Genomic DNA, 22,247 nt, shown 5'->3' with positions numbered 1-22,247 from the left:
ATCGGAAAGGGCGGAGCTGGGCCACAGCGGTGCGCAGGCGCTAAGGCTACATCCGGTGTGGCCATCGGTTTCGCCAGGTGTTTGCGGAGGGCAGGCCGGAGGACCGAGTGTGTAGTCATGTCGGCGTCGGTAGTGTCCGTCATCTCGCGGTTCTTAGAAGAGTACTTGAGCTCCACTCCTCAGCGTCTGAAGTTGCTTGACGCGTACCTCCTGTACATACTGCTGACCGGGGCGCTGCAGTTCGGTTATTGCCTCCTCGTGGGGACCTTCCCCTTCAACTCTTTTCTCTCGGGCTTCATCTCTTGTGTGGGGAGCTTCATCCTAGCGGGTAATGATTCTATAAGTAATCGCAGTAATAATGTGTTTACTTTGGCGCACTGCTTTTATTCCCACAGCACTCTTTTTTGTATCACCTCCCCGCCTCGTGACGTTATGAGAGGAGCTGCATTGCCCTCTTGTGAATGGGGAAATTGAGGCTCGGAAAGGTTACCACAAGCCTAATGCCAAACAGCCGCCTAGGAGCTGGAATTAAGTCTCTAGAAAAACTCCCTTCATGCTGCTGCTCAATTTGGTGATCCAGTACACTATGTTCCTATTGGTCCAGGAAAACTCCATTCCAACTTTCATTTAGCTTTAACATATCTTTAAAGTTGGTAGACCTTTAAAATGGAAACCCAGCTCTGAAAGCATCTCTCTCAACTTGGCCTAATCACTGCTAACCTCCAGTGAAACATTTCAATGAACAGTGTAAGAAATATAAATACAGGTGGTTTGCTCATTGAATCAACCTTTACTTGACTTTGGCTTTTAGCTGCTTCTACTGATTTCTTGTGGATGAAACTGTTATTTCATTAGCCTGAACTCAGTTTTTATTCACATAGTTCTGTTTTAGCTTTTATTCTGATTCCCAGCATTTGATACCTTGTAGACAGTCATATTTAACAAGAGTTGACTGTCCCATAAATTTTTGCCAAAATCTGACCTTTCTTGCCCAATAGGAACTGTATGAATGCCAAGTTCAGGCTTGACCCATGAGTGTTAGGCAGTCCACTTTATAGGTGGCCATCAGATGGCCTTTCCAGTCCCTGGTATCGCCTTCTCTCTGACTTTGAGAACATGCCAGAATTAATTTTTTTTCCCAGTGTGATTATTATCAGTCAGGCCATCAATTGCATTTTGAATCAAATACAAATACTGTGATAAAAGCTTTGGAGGTGCATCAGGTTTATGTTCCTTGTTCTTAATGAGTGTACAGTTTAGGTGGGGCACAGACAAAATACAGGATTAGAATTGTTAATTTATAGTGGTTCTCTGCTTATAGGTCTATAGAATGGCTTTTACACAAATGCTACTTCAGACTCAAACCAGAGATATTTTGCTTTCTCTCTCAGAACTAAGCCTGAAGACTTACTGACTTGTGCACTAGCTTGGTCTGGAGTTTGAGAGTTAATAGTCTGTTAGTTGGATGTTTCATTATGATTTTGAGTTTTGTCCTAGAGGACCAACACTAGGTTCTTTGTGGCCGCATCCTGGCTATCAGTTCAAATGTTACCACCATCATATACCCCAGATGCACTACCCTTTTTGCTCCAGATTCCTGACCTATCCCACCTCCCCTCACCCTGCCCCCGACTTTTTGTGACTAGGATTTTTATTATCTAGGCTGGAGAAGGAATTTTGAGAACCTCCAGTGACTTTTGTTTGATGGTTTTTGCCTTCCAGGTCTGCAGGAGTAGGAATAGGGTGGGGCCCAAGCTGATTAAAAAGAAAGTTTATTGCTGAAGTCTCCCCGGTTTCATAAGCCTCTTAAGGTTAAGAATGCTTCCTCAAGGGGCGCCTGGGTGGCGCAGTCGGTTAAGCGTCCGACTTCAGCCAGGTCACGATCTCACGGTCCGTGAGTTCGAGCCCCGCGTCAGGCTCTGGGCTGATGGCTCGGAGCCTGGAGCCTGTTTCCGATTCTGTGTCTCCCTCTCTCTCTGCCCCTCCCCCGTTCATGCTCTGTCTCTCTCTGTCCCAAAAATAAATAAAAAAAAAAAAAAAAAAAAAAAAAAAAGAATGCTTCCTCAAGGCTATATGGAAGAGTGTGATTTACTGAAGAGTAGGTATGGACTACAGTTGTAGATTATTAATGTGATAAAACCAGAGCAAATTATTTTTATTTTTATTTTATTTATTATCTTTAATGTTTATTTATTTACATGTTTTTTTTTTTTTGGGGGGGTGGTGGTGGGGAGAGAGAGACAGAGCATGAGCAGGGGAGAGGCAGAGAGAGAGGGAGACACAGAATCTGAAGCAGGCCCCAGAGTGTGAGATGTCAGCACAGAGCCTGATGCAGGGCTTGAAGCCATGAACTGCGAGATCGTGACCTGTGCTGAAGTTGGATGCTTAACCTACTGAGCCACCTAGGTGCCCTGGGAACAAATTCTTAAAGATGTTTATTTATTTTGAGAGTGAGAGTGGTGTCCATGTGAGAGTGGAGATGGGCAGAGGGAGAGCGAGAGAGAATCCCAAGCAGGCTCTGTGCTGTCATCGCAGTGCCTGACTTGGGGCTCAATACACAAACTGTGAGATCATGATGTGAGCTGAATCAAGTCAGATACTTAACCGACTGAGCCTCCCAGGCACCCGAAAACCGAAGATTTTTTGAGCAGATAATTTTTCCTGTTTTTGAAGCTATTGTATCTACAGTTGAGTTGGCAGACTCCCTACCCACCTCCCTAGTAAGAAGTCATAGCTTGTCTTTGAAGAGAATGTCTGTGAAAGGGCACTTTATTAGTGGAGTCAATATGGGGGATTGGGATTTCCAAAACTGTTAGATTACAGGTAATTGGGCCAGAGAAATGAAAGTTGCTTCAGGAAAAGAAAGCATTCATCACAATTCATAGTTACCACCAAAGGGTATCGTCTGCATTTCTTTTGACAGCGTTGCCCTTATTAAATGCCCTTACTACCTCTCTGCTCATTGTTAGCCCAGATCCTCAACAGATTTTTTTTTTTTCTTTCTTTTTTTTTTTTTTAACGTTTATTTATTTTTGAGACAGAGAGAGACAGAGCATGAATGGGGGAGGGTCAGAGAGAGGGAGACACAGAATCCGAAACAGGCTCCAGGCTCTGAGCTGTCAGCACAGAGCCCGATGCAGGGCTTGAACTCCCGAACCGTGAGATCATGACCTAAACTGAAGTCGGCCGCTTAATTGACTGAGCCACCCAGGCGCCCCAACAGGAGATGTTTTAAAGTGTGTGTGTATGTTTAATATTTATTTTTTGAGAGAGGGGGACAAGGATCTGAAGCATGCTCCACACTGCATACAGTGAGCCCCAATGCGGTGCTCAAACTCAAAAACTGTGAGATCATGACCTGAGCTGAAGTCATGCTCAACTGACTGAGCTGCCCAGGTGCCCCTCAACAGGAGATATTTTAATGGGAAATTTGAAATTTGGAGTTTATCCTTTGTTGTGATTGTTGGGAAGGGAAGACTTGTACCTGTTTATGGTGCTGGGTTGCTAATTTTCCTGTGGTTTCCTGTTGGAAGAGGAGGGAGGAGGCCATTTAGCTGGAGAATGGGATTGTAGGAGGTTATGTTGAAAGTTTAGGTAGTGCGGATGCTAGAGCTTTGAGTGCCAGGCCAAAGATTTTACTCTGTAGGTAATGGGAAAGCATCTCAGGATTTAGATTTTATTTTATTTTACTTTATTTTATTTTTATTTATTTACTTAACTTATGCAGTCTCTACACCCAGTGTGGGGCTTGAACTCAAAACCTGGAGACCTAGAGTTGCATGCTTTTCTGACTGAGCCAGCCAGGTGCCTCCCCCTCTACTCCCTGCTTTTTTTCTAAATTTGAATAAGGGAGAGACTTATACACTGATGAATTGGAGGGAAAACTTACTTTGTCTGGTTTCCTAATTTCTTTTTGGCAGCCTGTTTTGTTCCATTCCTTCTTTTTTTTTTTTTTTTTTTTTTTTTTTTTTAATTTTTTTTTTAATTTTTTTTTTTTTTCAACATTTTTTATTTTTTGGGACAGAGAGAGACAGAGCATGAACGGGGGAGGGGCAGAGAGAGAGGGAGACACAGAATCGGAAACAGGCTCCAGGCTCCGAGCCATCAGCCCAGAGCCTGACGCGGGGCTCGAACTCACGGACCGCGAGATCGTGACCTGGCTGAAGTCGGACGCTTAACCGACTGCGCCACCCAGGCGCCCCTGTTCCATTCCTTCTACATGTGTTAATTTAACATATGTTTTTTGGAAATTGATCAGTATATTTTTAACTAATATAGAATGCTATCACACTTTTTTTCTTTTTTCTTTCTTTTTTTTACTGTCACATTTTTAAAAAACCTGGTGTTAATTTGGTGTCAGTGAAAATAGTCTGTTTTCTTCTATTCCCTTATGGCTAGGAGACTTATCTGTGGTTTCAAGGAGCCAGAGGTAGAAAATTGCCATTGAGAAATCTTTTTTTTTTTTTTTTTTGGATCAACAGTGTAAAGTATAGTAAGCTTGAAAAAGACAGATTTCAAATTTCCTTAGCAGCTGACTGTTTATCTTATGGTTAGATATCTCTAGCTGAGGACATCTGTCCCTTTGTTAGAGTAACATTCCTGGGTTGGCAGCCCTTCTAGTTTCCTTTTTTACCCTAAGTGAAATCCCTCTTTCTACTCATTCAGAGTACTATTTAGGAGAGATAAGCAGAAAACATGAAGATTTTTAAAAATAAGTCTTTGATCTTGAAATCAGTTTTTAAGTCATTTTACAACTTTGATTTATTTTATTCTCTAATCTATATGAAACAGTTTTGGATTAAAAAAAAATAGTTCGTTTCTTCCAGTGTACAAATCCAAAAGCAGTTTGAATTTAAAAGGCAAGGATGCCTAAACCAGAGTATTTATCTCATGGGAGCTATTGGGCCATGTGGACTGGGGTCCAGCATTTCTTTGGGAATTATCTATCAGATTTATGGGCCCTAATATTATCTACCATAACTGCTATCCCAGAGATTAGAAGTTTGCTAACCTTGTTCCTGTTTCTAAATCTCTTTCATATCTGTAGCTAGCTCTCCATCCTCAGTGACCAAGGCTCTCAGTATCTCTTGTTTATTTATTTTTTATTAAAATTTTTTTAGTGTTTATTTTTATGAGAGGGAGGGACCGAGCATGAGCAGGGGAGGGGCAGAGATAGAGGGAGACACAGAATTTGAAGCAGGCTCCAGGCTCTGAGCTGTCAGCACAGAGCCTGACGCGAGGCTTGAACTCACGAACTGCGAGATCATTACCTGAGCCACAGTCGGATGCTTAACCGACTGAACCACCCAGGCACCCCTCAATATCCCTTATTTAGACCACTGTAATCTTCCTCACTTGTGTCCCAGCCTCTGGTCTCTCTCCCTCCAGTCTGTCTTCCACTTGTGTTTGTGGGCTCGATTTGACTTGCAAATCAGATCATTCCACTTCCCGCATAAAATTTGTCAGTGTCCCAGTGAAAAATTAAAAACCTTAAAAAAATTTATTTGTTTGTTTGTTTGTTTGTTTTTGAGAGAGACAGAGACTGTGAGCGGGGGAAGGGCAGAGAGAGGAGACACAGAATCTGAAGCTGGCTCTAGGCTCTGAGCTGTCAGCATAGAGCCCGACACAGGACTCGAACCCATGAACCATGAGATCATGACCTGAGCTGAAGTTGGAAGTTTAACCAACTGAGCCACCCCAGGTGCCCCTAAAAATCTTTTTCATGGCACCAGGCTCTTTCATGATCTGATCCCATCTATATCTCCAGTTTCATCTCTTGTCTCTGCTTCCTCTGTACTTCATACCCTAGCATTTGTTACTTGATATTCTCTGAACGTGCTGTGATGTCTCAAGCTATTTTACTTTTGCTTGACTGCCTGGGAAATTCCTTTGTTTCTTAGCTTAGCTCAAGTGCTGCTTCCCTTTGGAACCGTTCCCTGACTCCTCCAACAGATATTGGTCTTTTTTTCTATATTCTTATTTCACGCGTGTGTGTGTGTGTGTGTGTGAGAGAGAGAGGGTGGGAGGGAGGTGTGGCACTTTGATACTGTGCTGTATATATTTGTTTGTGTGTCTGTCTTCACTCTGGAAGATGGGCCTCTTGAGGAAAGGGACTGTCTTTTCATCTATTCATCTTCAGTGCTTAACACTGTATATGTTAAATCGTGAGTGTGCCCGTAATAATTAAGTGAATACTAAGCAGTTATGTGCCAGATTCTCTGCCATGTACTGAGGATGAGCTGTGAGACCCACAGACATGGTCTCTGCTGTCCTAGAGTTTATAATCTAGTGGGAGATACAGACAAGTACCTGGATGGATGGAGTGCTCTGATGGAAAAGTATGGTGAAAATAGGCACATGGGCACACATACAGGACCACTTACCCAGTGGTCCTATAATACTCCCTTAAAGGTTTGCTTTTCCAAAATAATGCATTATAACTTCTCTCTTAACTCTCTTCTGTATATCCTCTTTTCCTTTATTCTCAGTTGATGATCTTGTTTTATTTTTTTACTAAAAAGGTAGACAGGAATCCTTTCGTCTTCCCAGCAAGGAATCCTAGCAGCACATCTGCACCTGTACCCTTACTCTTTGACTTCCCATGATAATGGTTGATGTGTCCCTTTCCTGCCCAATGCCAGCTCCTTCACTTGGGTAGTGTTCTCTTGTTCCCTCAGGGACCCAACTTATGCAATCATCTTTTCATTCTGCATTATTATTTTTCTCTCAGCAGATCTTCCTGCCCACGGGTCCTGTCCTCCTGCTTTAATAAAATCACCTTTTTGCACCAAAAACAAAACAAAACAAAACAAAACACCCAACCCCTCCCCCCCCACCAAAAAAAAAGCCTCTCTCTCTCTAGTGGATCATTCCCATCATATATGCAGATTCTAATATTATCCAATTAAGGGCAGCCTGGGTGGCTCAGTCAGTTAAGCATCCGACTGTTGATTTTGACTCAGCTTATGATCTTAAATTGTGGGTTTGAGGGCCACGTCGGGCTCTGCACTGACGGCATGGAGCCTGCTTGGAATTCTCTCCCTCTCTTTATCCCTTCCCCTGCTCACACGCTCACATTCTCTCTCTCTCCCAAGAATAAACAAACAAACAAACAAAAATTTGGCCCCAGAAACGTCTCCATGATTTCTTCCCCATCATCACAGAATGCCTTGACAGAATAGTTGCTGTTTCTTTCTCACTTACCGTTCATTCCTTACCCCACTCTTGAGGTGGTCTGTTCCACTGCTCAGTGAAACTGCTTGCCATCTTGCCAAACCTAATGGCCATCTATTTCACCTTGCCTGAATGCACAACAACATTTAGTATTTAACATGGTTGGCTGCTGCCTCCTATTGGAAGTACTTTCTTCTTGAAGCTTTTATAGCACTACACTCTCCTGGTTGTTCCTTCTCACCTCATTGGTTTTCCCTTCCTACTGTTTGTGCTCGGTACTTCTCTGTCTGAGGACATGATGCTAGATCCCTCCTGTTCTCCAATTTCTTTCCGTAGGTGAGTTTAATGTCTATATAACTACAATTTACCACATTGATGTTTTTAGTTCTGACCCATTCCCTGCATTCCAAATTAGTAAATCCTCTTGCCTCATCTTCACGTGATGTCTGGTCTGAAACTCCAAATTGAACCTTTCCTTGTTTTATTTTCTTCATGGCACATAATCACTACCTGATATTTCCTTGTTTATTTGCTTACTTATTATATGTTTCTCTCTATTAGAGTGTAAGTTTCTTGGGAGCCAGACTCTTGTCTGTCTTGTTCTGTGCCATGTTCCCAGCACCTGGGATGATGCATGGCACATAATAGGTGCTCAGTAAATAGTTTGCTGGATGAATGAACATTTAAGGAGATAGATTGAATTAGGACTGCTTAAATGAAGTTGTCTGCCTTAGGAGGTAGTAAATTTCCATCTTTGGAAGTGCTTAGGGAGAGACTGAATGATCATTTGTGGAGGAGCTTTTTGAACAGATTTTCTTTGCCATGTTTGTATCCCAGTGCTTATGAGGAATAGGACACCCCTATTAGTAACACAGGTTCTGGAAGGTTTGTAATTCCTTACCTAGGGATGGCTTATCAGATTCTAGTAGTGGTGAGTATACTTTGGAAGACTTCCCAGGTGATCATGCACCCTCCGCCAGTATGCCCCACCCCCACCTCTTCTTGGGCATTTTATGTGTCAGATGGGTATTGGCCTTTATAACTCCAAGGTCCTTTCTGTCTCCATGGAACTCTGATTCTTACATTGTCAATAAAATAAGGTGGCTTACTGTGATTGTAGTAATGAAAACGCATCGATTCATTACCTTACCAACCTTCACAGGGAGCTTCTCTTTTGTCCCCTCATATTTTCTGAAACAGTACTCTGTCCCCACCCTCCATCTCCAGAGCCACTGTTAATAGTTTGGTATCTATTTCTCCATATTTTTTCCCAGGTTCCAACTAACAGAAATGAGAAAATATCTTTTTTTTAAAGAGAAATGGAGAATGGAATAATTTTTTGGCTTTTTTTTTCTTCACTTAATATATCTTGGTTGTCTTTACTGTCAGGATATAGAGAATTTATCTCTCTTTTTTTAAATAATTGCATAGGATTTTATTGCATGTCTGTAGTGTAATTTATTGAAATAATCCCCTTGGTGACATTTGGACTGTTTTCACTTTTTTTTTCAACTTTATGAACATGCTGTTAGAAATTCTTTGTTCTGGGGGCGCCTGGGTGGCGCAGTCGGTTAAGCGTCCGACTTCAGCCAGGTCACGATCTCGCGGTCCGTGAGTTCGAGCCCCGCGTCGGGCTCTGGGCTGATGGCTCGGAGCCTGGAGCCTGTTTCCGATTCTGTGTCTCCCTCTCTCTCTGCCCCTCCCCCGTTCATGCTCTGTCTCTCTCTGTCCCAAAAATAAATAAAAAATGTTGAAAAAAAAAAAAATTTAAAAAGAAATTCTTTGTTCTGCTAGACAAATTCCTTATTCAAAAAGTAAAAACATTTAAAATTTTAATGGATATTGCCAACTCTCCCAAATGGTTGAACCGGTCTGTACTCTCCACAGCGGGATTTTAATTGGTTGCCCTTGCTTCAGTCAGTGTCCTTCATATTTTGAAGAGTCCAGGTGCTTGAAAAGATCAGTAGTGTTTCCACAGTATTTACATGTTTAAGCATAATGAAAACTGTTGCCATGGTAATGGCCTCTGGAGAACTAATCTGGTAGTTTTCTGATCTTTGGGTTAGATCTCAGTTCATTTCATTTTCTTGGTTGGTGATGTAAGGGGTGCTAGCCTGAAGCAAATTTAGATTTTCTTAAGTAGTCTAATTATTTAACACAGGCATAAAGATATTTTGGAAAAGTGTACTCGTAGAACTTCCGTTTCATGTCAAATGGTGACTGTGGCTAATGTATCAGGTTGCATCTTCAGGGATCTAGAGTGTGGCAGTGGAGAGTTCTGTCAACGTTACATAGTTTAGATCTCTTGCCTTTTTTTGAGACAAGCAGCTGCTAGAACTTTAATATCAAAGATGATAACTATGAGGTCCTCATGGATAAGCATCTTCTATTTATAGTCTGTGCTATCCAATATTATGCACATTTTATTAGAAAATAATTCACAGTTTGGGGTGCCTGGGTGGCTGAGTCGATTAAGCATCCGACTCTTGATTTTGGTTCAGGTCATGATCTTGCGGTTTTATGGGCTTGAGCCCTGCATAGGTCTCTGCGCACTGACCGTGTGGAGTCTGCTTGGGATTCTCTCTCTCCCTTTCTCTCTCTGCCCCTCCCCTGCTCATACATGCACTCTCTTTCTCAAAATAAATAAATGAGCTAAAAAAAAAAATTCACGGTTTTATAACTTTTTGTCATTCAGCCCGGCCTCTTTGTTACTGCCTCACCTACACCCCAATTGAGGTGTAATTATAAATTTAAGTCAGGAGATAGGAGAGTTCTGAAGATATGTTAGTAATATATATCTTTTTCTGAGTGAGCTTTTGGTTTTTAATCTGACACATCATATTTTTTTCTTTTAACTTAAACATGAACATAAAACTGAGTTGTACCATCATGAATTCTTAAATTCACCTGTCTGGCCGGCACCCAGAGCAGAACATTACCAGCACCTAGAGCCCTCCTTACACCTTCCCAGTCATTCCTCTTCCTGTGAAAGAGGCTTATATGGCTTATATTTTCGTGGATTGGTTTGCCTCCTGTTAAACTGTATATAGATGGGATCATACAGCATGGGTTTTTGGTGTCTGGATTGTGTTGCTTAACATATTTGTGGGAGGTCTTCATATTGTGAAGTTCTTTTTCACTGCTGCATGGTACTTTATTGTGTGCATATGCCATAGTTTATCCATTTGCCTGTTGAGAGACATTTAGATTGTTTCTCGTTTGGGGCTGTTCTGGGTATCATTCCTGTACGTGCCTTTGGATGCACTTATGCATCATTTCTGTTAGAATTATTGGGACGTAGAGTATGGGTGTGTTCATTAGCAGTCATATTTGTGTTTTTTTCTAGATAATCATTTTCATGTTTTGCTTCTTGTGCAGTTTGCCTCAGGATACAGATCAACCCACAGAACAAAGCGGATTTCCAAGGCATCTCCCCAGAACGAGCTTTTGCTGATTTTCTCTTTGCCAGCACCATCCTGCACCTTGTCGTAATGAACTTCGTTGGCTGAATTACTCCCATTTACTTAATTGAGGAGTAGGAGGCTAGAAGAATGTAAGTAGTGATCATAGCCCTTGTGCCATAATGTTGATTTTAGGCATGGAAGTTGAGTGTGGCTGGTTTTGATTATAGTTGCCCGGGTTCCCATATTGCTGATAAGACATTTGCAGAATTTTCTATTGGAATGCAAAGCATTAATATGATCATGAGTCTTCAGTGCTGTCTCTCTTGGTCATTGCCTTCTCTTCTCACTGTTTTGCAAATCATTAAGATAACAGAAAGTAAGACTTTGCCTGTAGCTAATACCTAAATTTCTGCATCAGTAACTTCATGAAAATAACGGAAATCTTGGAAGAGACATAAATTGTAGGTTCTGCCTGGAGATTTGCTCTATAATCTTTTTCTTTGATCTCAGGTAACTTTTAAATGCTGGGCCATTGTTCCCCTAGTAGAATGCTCACATCTGGTAGACATCCAGTATATGCTGAATGAAGGACTGTGGCCATTTGCTAATAATGTGTGCTAAAGTGGAAATAAATGGGGAAATTGGATTAGCTTGGGGGAAGACTTTAAAATATATGATGAAATGTCATTTGGTTCGTTTGCCATTTTCCCTTTATTAGCGTAGAACTCCTTTTTCTCTAAACTTTTATGTAGAATCTCAGTATATAAAACAGCAATGGAGCTGGAGTTGTTTTGATTGACAGAATTGAAAAGCCCTCTCTGCTTGGCCTTTCTTCCTCCCAAGCAGAATCCTAAATCTCTAAGAAGCACATGGGTGGTTTCCAAACTGTGTGTTGACACTGTTATTTTATATATGAGAAAACAGAGGCCTTCTGTGGCCACACAGCTAGGTGGTTGCAGAGTGGTGCCTTCCCTAGTGGTGCCCTTGGCCTAGTGCTCCTCTAGTACCCTACCTGGCTTACGATGAGCGAATGCGCTATTTTCTTTGCCTTTCCATCATAACATTTAGTGTTGCTATTGGGTGGTAGGAAAAAAAAGAACCTTAGGAAATGTTATCCTTTTTGGGGGAAGAATATCCTAGGACTAGCCTCTGTCACTACTTAGAAATCTGTCATGTTTGTACTAATTGGCAGTATAACACAAGAGTTAGCGACTCTGTCCAAAGTGTATGCAATAATGTGACAAGGACTGTACATTAATTTCTGGCATGAATGAATCAGTTGCTTACAGTGTTCCATGGATTCTTTTTGTCATTGATAACTGCTTCAAAAACAGTTCTGTTAATTCAGGTAAGTTTTCATTTTTGGTAGTGGTAAGTTGACAGAAACAGTTTATTTCAGTGAAAAAGTTTGAGAAGTACTTCTTTCTACTATTCTGATACAGTTTAACTCTTTGGAAACCTGATCAGGGCTTGAGTTGTCCCCCTCCCTCCCCTTACCACACCTTCTATGTGGCAGTCAGTGCCTTGTTACTGGGAATACAAACAAAAGTAAAATGTGGCTCTTAACTTTTCTAGTAGAGGAGAAGGCCTATAAACATAGCAGTTAAAATTCAGCATAGTTAGAGCCACACCAAAGATCTGAACAAAGTACTGTGGGAGTCCAGAGAAGGGAGCTATATGCCATTTGGGAGCAGAGGCAGCAGACAAGGTATCTGAGGATGATAACTCTTTGAGTACAGCTAAAAAACCAAACCACCAACATTGACCTTATACTTGCAAACCTCATGAGTGACTCTTGGGCTCTCTGATAGTAACCTTGCTGGGAAAGTCATAAGTCTTTTGACTGATTTGCTTTAGATTACTAAAATTATTTTTTCTAGATGAGTCATGTGTATGCTTAGGAAGGGAACAGAGCAAACAATTCAAGGGTGTTCTTTAGGCTCAGGGAGATACCAAATCATGGAAAATGATTTCCTATGGCCGACGTGATTGGAAGAGGACTCTGCTGCAGAGAGCTTAGTATTTCAAAATTATGACAAAAACAGAGACAAAAAAGCAGGCTCAGCAGGAATTGCATACTGCAGACCATATTAACAATGTAGGGCCACTTGTTCAACTGGGAATTAATGGGCCCAAGGTAGAGCAAAATCTTCCAATCCCAGATTATAGTGGTAAATCATTCTGTAGAGAGTATGCTCATTGAAAAATCCTTTTCTTGGACATCGCCCAAAAGATTTTTCACAGAGATCATTTGACACAGGTTATACTCTCCTACTTTTAAACCTGTATCTATTTTCCCTTTTTATGTGCTTCTTTTTATTTTAGCTTTTTTTTTATTTTTAAAGGTTTATTTTTGAGAGAGAGAGAGAGCAAGCAGGGAAGGGGCAGAGAGAGAGGGAGACACAGAATCTGAAGCAGACTCCAGGCTCTGAGCTGTCAGTACAGACCCCGACGTGGGACTAGAACCCACAAACTGTAAGATCATGACCTGAGCTGAAGTTGGATGCTTAACCGACTGAGCCACTCAGATGCCCCTAACTCTTTCTTTAAGTTTATTTTATTATTTATTTTGAGAGAAAGCAGGGGAAGGGACAGAGACAGAGGGAAAAAGATGCTGTCAGTGCAGAGCCTGACATGGGGCTTGAACTCATGAACTGTGAGATCCTGACCTGAGCCAAAATCAAGGGCTGGATGCTTAACCAACTGAGCCGCCTAGGCACCCCTGCCCTTTTTATGTGTAGTGTGCCAAAACACTTTTAAAATATTTTCCAAGTAAGTTCTCAATATTTACACCAACTCAGAAGGTAGAACAAAACAGATTGAACATTCTCTATACTTGCCAAGTACATTGAGGGTTGGGTATAAAAAGAATAAACATCTATAGTGTACGCTCTTGCATGAATTTGAGGATGACATTTAAAACTAGCAGCTACTCTGAAAAAAGGCAGATCAGAAGAAAATGGCGTTGAGTTGAAAAAATAAATATTCAAGAAGTAACTAAATTAACATACAGATAGTGAGAGCTCACCATAGGTCAGGATTTAAGTGCTTCTTGTTCTGTGTCTTTTATTTATTTTTTATTTTTTAAAAGTTTATTTATTTATTTTGGGAGAGAGTTCGAGCAGGGGAGAGAGGCAGAGAGGGAGAATTCTGCGGGGCTTAATCCCACAAACCACAAGATCATGACCTGAGCCGAAATCAAGAGTTGGACACTTAACTGATTGAGCCACCCAGGCACCCATGTCTTACTTTAATTTTAAAATAACCTCATGAGGGGGGCACTTGGGTGGCTCAGTCAGTTGAGCATCTGACTTGGGCTCAGGTCATGATCTCAGGGTTCGTGGGTTTGAGTCCCTGCATTGGGTTCTGTGTGAATAGCTCAGAGCCCGGAGCCTGCTTCAGATTGTTTCCTTCTCTCTGCCTCTCCCCTGCTCATTCTCTCTCTCTCTCTCTCTCTCTCTCTGTCTCTCTCAAAAATAAATAAAACATTAAAAACAAAAAAGCCTGATAATCCAGTGTGACTTCAAAAAAGTTTTCTTATGCCCCATTTTTGCTTGTTTGTTTACTATAGAGTATTTGACAATTGAAGAGTTAAAGAAGTGTGTTTAAAAAGTCAGCTATTGGGGCGCCTGGGTGGCTCAGTCAGTTAAGTGTCCATCTTTGGCTCAGGTCATCATCTCGCGGTCTGTGAGTTCGAGCCCTGCATCAGGCTCTGTGCTAACAGCTCAGAGCCTGGAGCCTGCTTCAGTTTACGTGTCTCCCTCTCTCTCTGCCCCATCCCCTGTTCACGCTTTGTCTCTCTCCATCTCTCAAAAATGAATAAATGTTAAAATTAAAAAAAAAAAAATCAGTTATTTATCACTGTGCTTTCCTTACTATTTTCTTTGCTTTTATTATAACAAGTTTAAAAAATACAGAAAAGTAGAAAGAATAACCTAACCAATCGATGCTGGGAATTAAGATTTTGAACAGATTAGGGGTGCCTGGGTGTCTCAGTCAGTTAAGTGTCCAACTTTGGCTCAGGTCATGATCTCTTGGTTGTGGGTTCAAGCCCCGCATCAGAGCCCAGAGCCTGGAGCCTGCTTCAGATTCTGTGTCTCCCTCTGTCTCTGCCCCTCCCCTGCTCGCACTCTGTCTCTGTCTCTCAAAAATAAATAAACATTAAAAAAAAAAAAAAAAGATTTTGAACAGATTAGACATTGTAGATTCAGCTGAAGTTCCCTTCCCTCTGCTGGAAGACCTGAGCTTCATGACAATTTCATTCAGCTAGGACTAATGTAAAACCTAGATCTATTAACACAGCCTTTTCCAACCTTTAGCCAGCCTATGTGGTCTCCCGAAAACCCATCCTGTGCCACTCAGTTGGCAGCACTGGTTATATAGTTGGCTAAAGTTTATTTATTTTGAGAGAGAGAAAGAGAAAGAGAATCCCAAGCACGCTGCACACTGTCAGCGCAGAGCTCGATACGGGGCTCAAACTCATGAACCGTGAGATCATGACGGAGCTGAAGTCTGACGCTTAACCACCTGAACCACCCAGACACCCCTTACTTTATTTTTAGGCAAACTCCACACCCAACGCCAGGCTCAAACTCAATGACCCCAGAGATCAAGAGTCGCATGTTCTCCTGCCAGGCATACCACTCATGATAGTTTTTAGATGATCCTAAAAATGAAAATCCAAAAGTAAAAAATGCTCCTAGTGACCTTTGGAGTTGCTGATTAGTGTCTGGCACTTAGGTGGCTGTAAATTTATTTTGGATGAATTTATGACACAGTTCAGTAGATTTGAATATTTTAAAATTTACATACTATCTCTAAGTATTTCCTATGTTTGTTTCTTTACGTCTGTGAAGTTCTTTTCAAAATTTGTCAGCTTCTCTGAGGTGTTCTGAAGGGAAATGAAGAAGAGGGACACAGCTCCATTGGATCACAGTTTGGGAAGGGAAGTTCCTGATGACAAGGTCCCTGGATCTGAGGGAAAGTGAACTGGGCACAAGGGACAAACCTGAGCTTGGAAATGTGCTCAGCCCCTGGGGAGGTTGTTTGCAAAATGCTCCAATGCTCATGCTAAAATCTTGTTAGTGTTGCTTTGTTTTTATAATAGAGACCATTCTCCCACAGATCTTTAAAAATTCATGGTGTTTAATCCTGGCTGGAACAAGGGGACTAACCGAGCTGGGCAGAACAGAACTCTGACAAGCAGTGCTATTTACAAACAATTGTTATTGGCTCTTTGAATTTATCAGGGGAGCACAGTAGTCCCCTATTCTCTGTGGGGGATGCGTTCCAAGCCCCCCAGTGGATGCCTGAAACCACCAATAGTTCCGAACCCTATGTATACTATTGTTTTTCCTATATACATATACCTGTGGTAAAGTTCAGTTCATCAGTTAGGCCCAGTAAGAGGTTAACAACAGTTACGAATCACAAAATAGGACAATTATATACTGGAATTAAAGTGTTGTGACTATATTCTCTCTCAGAACATCTTACTGTTCTGTATTCACCCTGCTTGCGATGATGTGAGATGATAAAATGCCTATGTGATGAGATGAAGTGAGGTGAATGATGTAGGTGTTGTGACCTAGTGTTAGGGTACTATTGACCTGACAGTACTTTAGAAGGAGGGTCATCTGCTTCCCCTGTGATGGACTGCAGTAACTATGGAAAGTGAAACCTTGAATAAGGGGGTACTCCTGTGTAGTGTCCTAGAAAATTTCCTCTGGACGGGAATCTAAATATTCTTTAGGCTCTACTGCCACCTAGTGGGTCGTACATTTCATGCCAAGAATGTACTACTACAAAGCAAAAGTTGAGTTGGGTGGGGGCTGGGTGGGGGTGGGGAACACTGATACCTTTGTGATAAAATCTAGTTTTTTTCTAGTCGCAGGAGGGCAGCAGAGGTCCAAGTGGGCTTACATGCTAGGTGGGGGTCGCTTTACATTCTGACCACTGGTGGGCAGTGTGGAGTTAGGCTCCAAAGGTCATGCAACCTTAATGTGGCTTAGGGATTTTGTTATCCAGGGAAGACCTCAAGTGCACAGAGACCCACAGATTTTCCCTTTATTTCCTTTTCTTGTCAGTTGAAGAGCACCTTTTTGGTTCATTCTAGACCTGTTTTTGTTCCCAACATGACCTCCACTGGTAATAATCTTTAAGTTTTTTGAACGGGGGGGGGGGGGGGCGCTGTTCAGTTTTTATTTCATTTTCTCTTTGACACTTCCTCTTACTGAATTAGAGCTAGCCACCAAGTAAGTTCTCAAAAAAGGAACTATTCTAAATTTGTAGACTGTATTTTGAGCTAAGCACACAGTATAATCTTTTTTTTTCCAGCCCCCTTTTTTCACCAGATGGAGGGGGAGATTCTGTACCCATTATTAAGGCCCTAAATCTGCTTATTTTATTTACTAAAAAACACTAGTTAACGACTAATTGGTGATTGAACTCTGTTTTGTATTTGGTCTGTTTAAAGCTCTCAATAAAAAAAATATATCAAGTAGAGTTGTATTTATGAAATTCATTGCTGCCCTAACTCCTTACTCCATCCTTTCAGCTTGGATAATTCCTACCCAAGTTGTATAGGAGTCTTTTCTGGGGCCCGTTGTGCATACCTGTAGTGCTGCATTTAGCCAGTAGTTATGAAACTGTTCATTTGCTTTCCTGTCTCTCCCACTGAACTCTTAAATTCCCTGAAGGACCTCAGGGCTTAGCATGAGGTGAACAGTCACTGTGCATGTTTGTTGAGTGAGTGTATGAATAAATAAACCCTTTCAACTATAAGAAAATGCTATAAAAATAGCTAAATCATTAGTTACATGGATGCTAAGACATGGAAAGTACTGTGGAAGAAAGAAGCCAAGGAAACAATTTGTTTGAAGGACTGTAGGGTGGAGCACAAGCATGAGACTAGAAATTGGAAGGCCTGCATTGTAGAGTTTGCTCTGTTAACTAGTTGATTGGACAAATAAGCTTGTTTCTGAGGCCCAGTTTCCCAATGCACATCATCTGGATGTTCATCACTCTCTTGCAGCTGCTATAGCCTGTGATTATTAGAATTCATGATAGTTCCCAGTGTATTTCAGGGAGATTGTGCTGTTTGTGTGGATCCTCAGTTGAGCTTTGCTTTTTTTTCTTCAATTGTTGCTTTTTATCCGTGTTACCAGATTTCCATCATCCATCCACAAGAGGTAGAAAGTTAGTGTCAGTATATACAACAAAATGCACAATGTTTGCATAAGACCTTTCACAAAATTAGGTAACATTTGGAAATGTTTTACGGTTATCATATTATCAGGCTTATGGGACTCACATATACTCTTAGACACATTAACCCATGTGATCCTGTTGCCTCTTCCTGCAGTGAGGTTGATGAATGATAGTATTCCTATTTTACACATGAGGTAATTAAACTTTAGTGAAATTTAATTTTTAAAAAGTAATCTCTACACCTAATGTGAGACTGGAACTCATGACCCCAGGATCTGGAGTCCCATGCTTCACCAACTGAGCCAGCCAAGTGCCCGCCAACCTTGGTGAATTTTATTTTATTTTATTTTATTTTTTTTTTTTTCAACGTTTTAAATTTATTTTTGGGACAGAGAGAGACAGAGCATGAACGGGGGAGGGGCAGAGAGAGAGGGAGACACAGAATCGGAAACAGGCTCCAGGCTCCGAGCCATCGGCCCAGAGCCCGACGCGGGGCTCGAACTCACGGACCGCGAGATCGTGACCTGGCTGAAGTCGGACGCTTAACCGACTGTGCCACCCAGGCGCCCCCCTTGGTGAATTTTAAATTAACTTGTCCAGGCCCTGGAACTGTTAAGTAACTGAGTGGCAACTTGATAACAGATACTTGACTCTAAACTTTCATATTCCTTCTTCTCTATTTTGTTCAGAGACTTTTGGATGATGAATTACATCTTCTTGTTAAAAGGTTTTCATTAAAAATATTAAGCTGCTTTTTTTTCAATGAGAAAGCTTAGGAGAGATAAGAAAAGATGAAGGTAGGCTCTCTAAAATATTTCTGCTGGGCGCCTGGCCACCCATGTTGAGTGTAGAGATTACTTAAAATTAATAAATAAAATATTTCTACAAAGTTGGTCATCTTGGGTCCAGAAGACATGCTAGAGAAGGCAGATCAGGAGACCTGACTATCCAGAGGGGATGACCTTGGTGTAGTGCCCTCTAGTAGAACTCTGCAACGTGGAAATAGTTCTAAGTCTGTACCATTTGGTATGGTAGCCACTAGCCATGTGTTGTTAATGAACATTTGAAATGTGCGTGACTGAGGCACTGATTTTTACATTTTATTTAATTTTAACTAAGTTTAAATAGCCACGTATGGCTGGTGGCTTCAGTGTTAAAGATAGCATGGCCCTGGAAAAATCTATTAAACTCCCAGTACCTACTGCTTTCCTCATCTATGAAATGAGAGGATCAGACTGCTTGATCTGTAAAGCCCCTCTCATTTTTAGAAACACATGATTTGTGCCTTCTGAGATTGTAGTGATTCACATTGAGCTCGGAACCTAGAATTTCTGCAGAATGGTCTTGATTCACATTTTCTCTAATTTCACTGTTAATTGGGTGACCGGGATCCAGGATGAGATGGGTTTGAAGGAAAATCAGTATTTGAGCCTATCTGCTCAGTGCTAGTGTCTGAATAGAGATGCTGCTGGAGAAGAATACGGATTCCAAATGGAAATGACCCTGTCTGGCATTCTCTTTTGTGTCTATACAGAGAATAATTATTTTTAACTTTGTGTTGTGCCTGGCTTTCTTTTAAGGTGATTAGAGCAGACTGATCAGATGGCACTGTCTTTTCTGCATGGGTGACATAGACTGAAGAAGTCATGCTAATTTTTCTCAGTAGGTGCCTTCCATTTTGCATGTCTTGATACTATGGGAAGAAATTTGATTAGTTTCCTGAAATCTTCGTCCCCTGGTTAGCAGTTGAAGCCATTCTTCTGAGCTGTTGAATAGTCCAGTTTTGTTAACATTTCAAAGAATCCGAGCTCTTCTGCTTTTATATTTTTTTAAAGTTTTCTTTTTTTTTTTAATGTTTATTTATTTTTCAGACAGAGAGAAACAGAGCATGAACGGGGGGAGGGTTAGAGAGAGGGAGACACAGCATCCGAAACAGGCTCCAGGCTCTGAGCGGTCAGCACAGAGCCTGATGTGGGGCTCAAACTTGCGACCACAAGATCATGACCTGAGCCGAAGTCGGACGCCCAACCGACTGAGCCACCCAGGTGCCCCTCCTCTGCTTTTAGAATACTATCTGGTAAATGTAGTTTTGTCTTAAAAGAAGGGAGCAGGTCTTTGTTAAGTAGAATTTTCTGAAAACCACTATCACGAGACTTAGGTCCTGAGTCATTTTTGCCTTCTAGATGGACCAGGCTTCGTGCCTTAGATTTGTTTGACAGTTTTAATACCATAGAAGCTTAAGACTTGACTTTTGTACTAAACTATGATTTCTTTTATAATTCTGTCTCAAGGCTCCTCACTCAAATGATCCTATGTTCTAGTCTGCTCTCACCTGGGCCATTAGAACTGATGCATTCATAATTCATAGTCTGTGGCCAGAGTGGTTTTTTTTTTTTTTAAATTAATTAATTATTTTTTTGAGAGGGAGAGAACACGAGCAGGGAAGGGGCAGAGAGAGAGAGGGGAACAGAGGATCCCAAGTGGGCTCTGCTGACAGCAGAGAGCCCGAGGTGGGGCTCAAACCCACCAACTGTGAAATCCAGCTGACCTGAGCTGAAGTTGGATGCTTAACTGACTGAGCCACCCAGACATCCTGAGAGAGTTTTTGCTTTAAGAAATTTGATGGAGTGGGGCACCTGGCTGGCTCAGTTTGTAGAGCATGTGACTCTTGATCTTGTGGTTGTGAGTTTGAGCCCCACGTTGGGTGTAGACATTACTTAAGATTTTTTAAAAAAAGGAAGTTTGGTGTAGTGAATAGGTGAGTTTTAACAGGTCTGTTTGTTCACTGTGAACACTTTTCCCTGTTTTTTTTTTTTTTTTTTTTTTGCTCTTTTATGCATTTCTCACAATTCTATTGATATAAGAATGTTCTACAGTTCTGTATCATGTCTCTAAGTACCATTGTTACTGACATAAAAGCACTCTGGCTAGAAGTCTAATATGTTTCTATTAAGCTCTGATGCTAGAATCTCCAGGTCACCTTAACCGGTATGCAAAATAAGGTGATGCCCTTTTACCTGCCAGGGTGGCTCAGCTCTTCTGAAAGGTAGTGTTTTCAAGCCCTTTTCAAGTCGTGGCAGCCAAAGAAGATTGCAGAATTTTAATGGCACACTGCAGGAGAAATGGCTACTGACGGCTCAGTGTGTTGGAGCCCCTAAATCTAAGGGGCCACTTTCTGGCTGCACCCTTAGCGCAGCACACGAGACGCTATGAGGAACCCATCTCACAGCTTACAGCTCGCATCTCAAGTGACTAGCAGTAGGGCAGCTGCTTCTCTTGGAGTTATCCTCCACCTTCTTGCCAAAAATAACCTTATCTGTCAGTGCAAATTATTTCTTCTCTTTCCGTGTTAAATTTGAGATTGGGAGTTTTTCTCTGTTGAATTCTTCCTTTTACTCCCTGTTCTTCCCGCTGAAATGTAGTGCTTTGTAGGCTTTCTAGATCCAGAAAAGCCCCGGAGGCTCAATTGCAACCCCTGCCCCCCTCCTCCCCCCCAAAGAGTTTGTGAGCCAGAGAGGTCAGAGTGACTTCTGTTAAGTCATGTAGCTTATTAATTCTAGAGCGGAGTTGAAACCCATGCCTGCAACTCTTAGTAAGTTTTGCCTTGGTGTGCTTGGGATTCAGATTTGAACATTCCTTTTTATGGATATCTCTGTAAAATGTTCTGTGAAAAATATTTGCTTTATTCTGGTTCTTCTAGCCTGGCTTAAATGCTGTCCAGAATTTGGGAACCCCATAGTTGTCTTTGTCTTTGTGGGTTTAGAATTTTGTTGGAAGGATTTGGGGCCCTGTCTTGTAGTGTTCTAAGACATTTTTAAAAACCTTGGATATCTCTCTTACCTTTCTGCTTCTCTCTTTTAGGTTCACTTTTTGCTTTCCCCTGGATAAGAGCTTTTGAGATGGCAACTTGGACACGTGGATTTTCTTCCGATTTATACTTCCTACCGACTCTGATTTGGAATGTAGGTGGAGAGCCCAGAGAAGTTCCCTTGCTTCTGTGTTAGAGCAGTTTTGTAATGAGCATTTATGAAGATGGCCTCTACTTTCCATTAAGTGGGACCTCCTTTTTGCCTTTCAAATTAATAAACTCCATGCCACTCCTTCCTCTGCCTGTGGCTCTGTTTTTTATTTTTCTTCTTTACTGGTATTAAAATCCTTCTTTCCCTTCAGTCCTCTGCAGAGCTCTTTAGGAGTTTATAACTTGCAAATGTGAATCTGCTTCCGTGTTTTCATTAAGTATATCTGAAGTTAATGACAAAAGGCAGTGCTGACGACCCTGGGAAATGACAGTCCTTTGTCTTTTCCCTGAGGCTGGTAATCCTTTACTAATCCCTCACTTGTTACAGGTGGTTCCATGCTTATGACACAATGCATTCCTGGAACTGCATCATTAAGCACTTTGTTAGAAATTGAACTAAGTACTTCCACATTTACATGTTTCAGCTTGCTTTGGTGGCGAAA

The 22,247-nt window shown here is 41.5% G+C and overlaps 1 protein-coding gene across 2 annotated transcripts; it reads left to right on the top strand.

Moving 5' to 3' along the window:
• The first annotated feature begins 30 nt into the window (after nucleotides 1-30).
• Nucleotides 31-21,889, top strand: DAD1 (defender against cell death 1). 2 transcript variants are annotated; one of them, XM_058738477.1, is made up of 3 exons: nucleotides 36-328; nucleotides 10,552-10,726; nucleotides 21,648-21,787. In XM_058738477.1, exons 1-2 carry the CDS (start codon nucleotides 118-120, stop codon nucleotides 10,680-10,682), a joined length of 342 nt encoding a protein of 113 aa, XP_058594460.1. In that variant the 5' UTR covers nucleotides 36-117; the 3' UTR covers nucleotides 10,683-10,726; nucleotides 21,648-21,787. The 2 variants fall into 2 exon arrangements, with proteins under 2 accessions (XP_058594459.1, XP_058594460.1); XM_058738476.1 differs by lacking the exon at nucleotides 10,552-10,726 and having other exon boundaries at nucleotides 31-328; nucleotides 21,648-21,889.
• Nucleotides 21,890-22,247: the final 358 nt, after the last annotated feature.

Source organism: Neofelis nebulosa, chromosome 7 (assembly GCF_028018385.1).
Source record: "Neofelis nebulosa isolate mNeoNeb1 chromosome 7, mNeoNeb1.pri, whole genome shotgun sequence".
NCBI lineage: Eukaryota > Metazoa > Chordata > Mammalia > Carnivora > Felidae > Neofelis > Neofelis nebulosa.
This window is presented reverse-complemented; position numbering and strand designations above follow the sequence as displayed.

Excerpts from the sequence above, each read along its gene's own strand:
- DAD1 (XM_058738476.1), top strand. The coding sequence starts at position 118 with ATGTCGGCGTCGGTAGTGTCCGTCATCTCGCGGTTCTTAGAAGAGTAC. Across the intron at positions 329-21,647 it reads GGGGAGCTTCATCCTAGCGG|GTTCACTTTTTGCTTTCCCC; the intron begins GTAATGATTCTA and ends TCTCTCTTTTAG.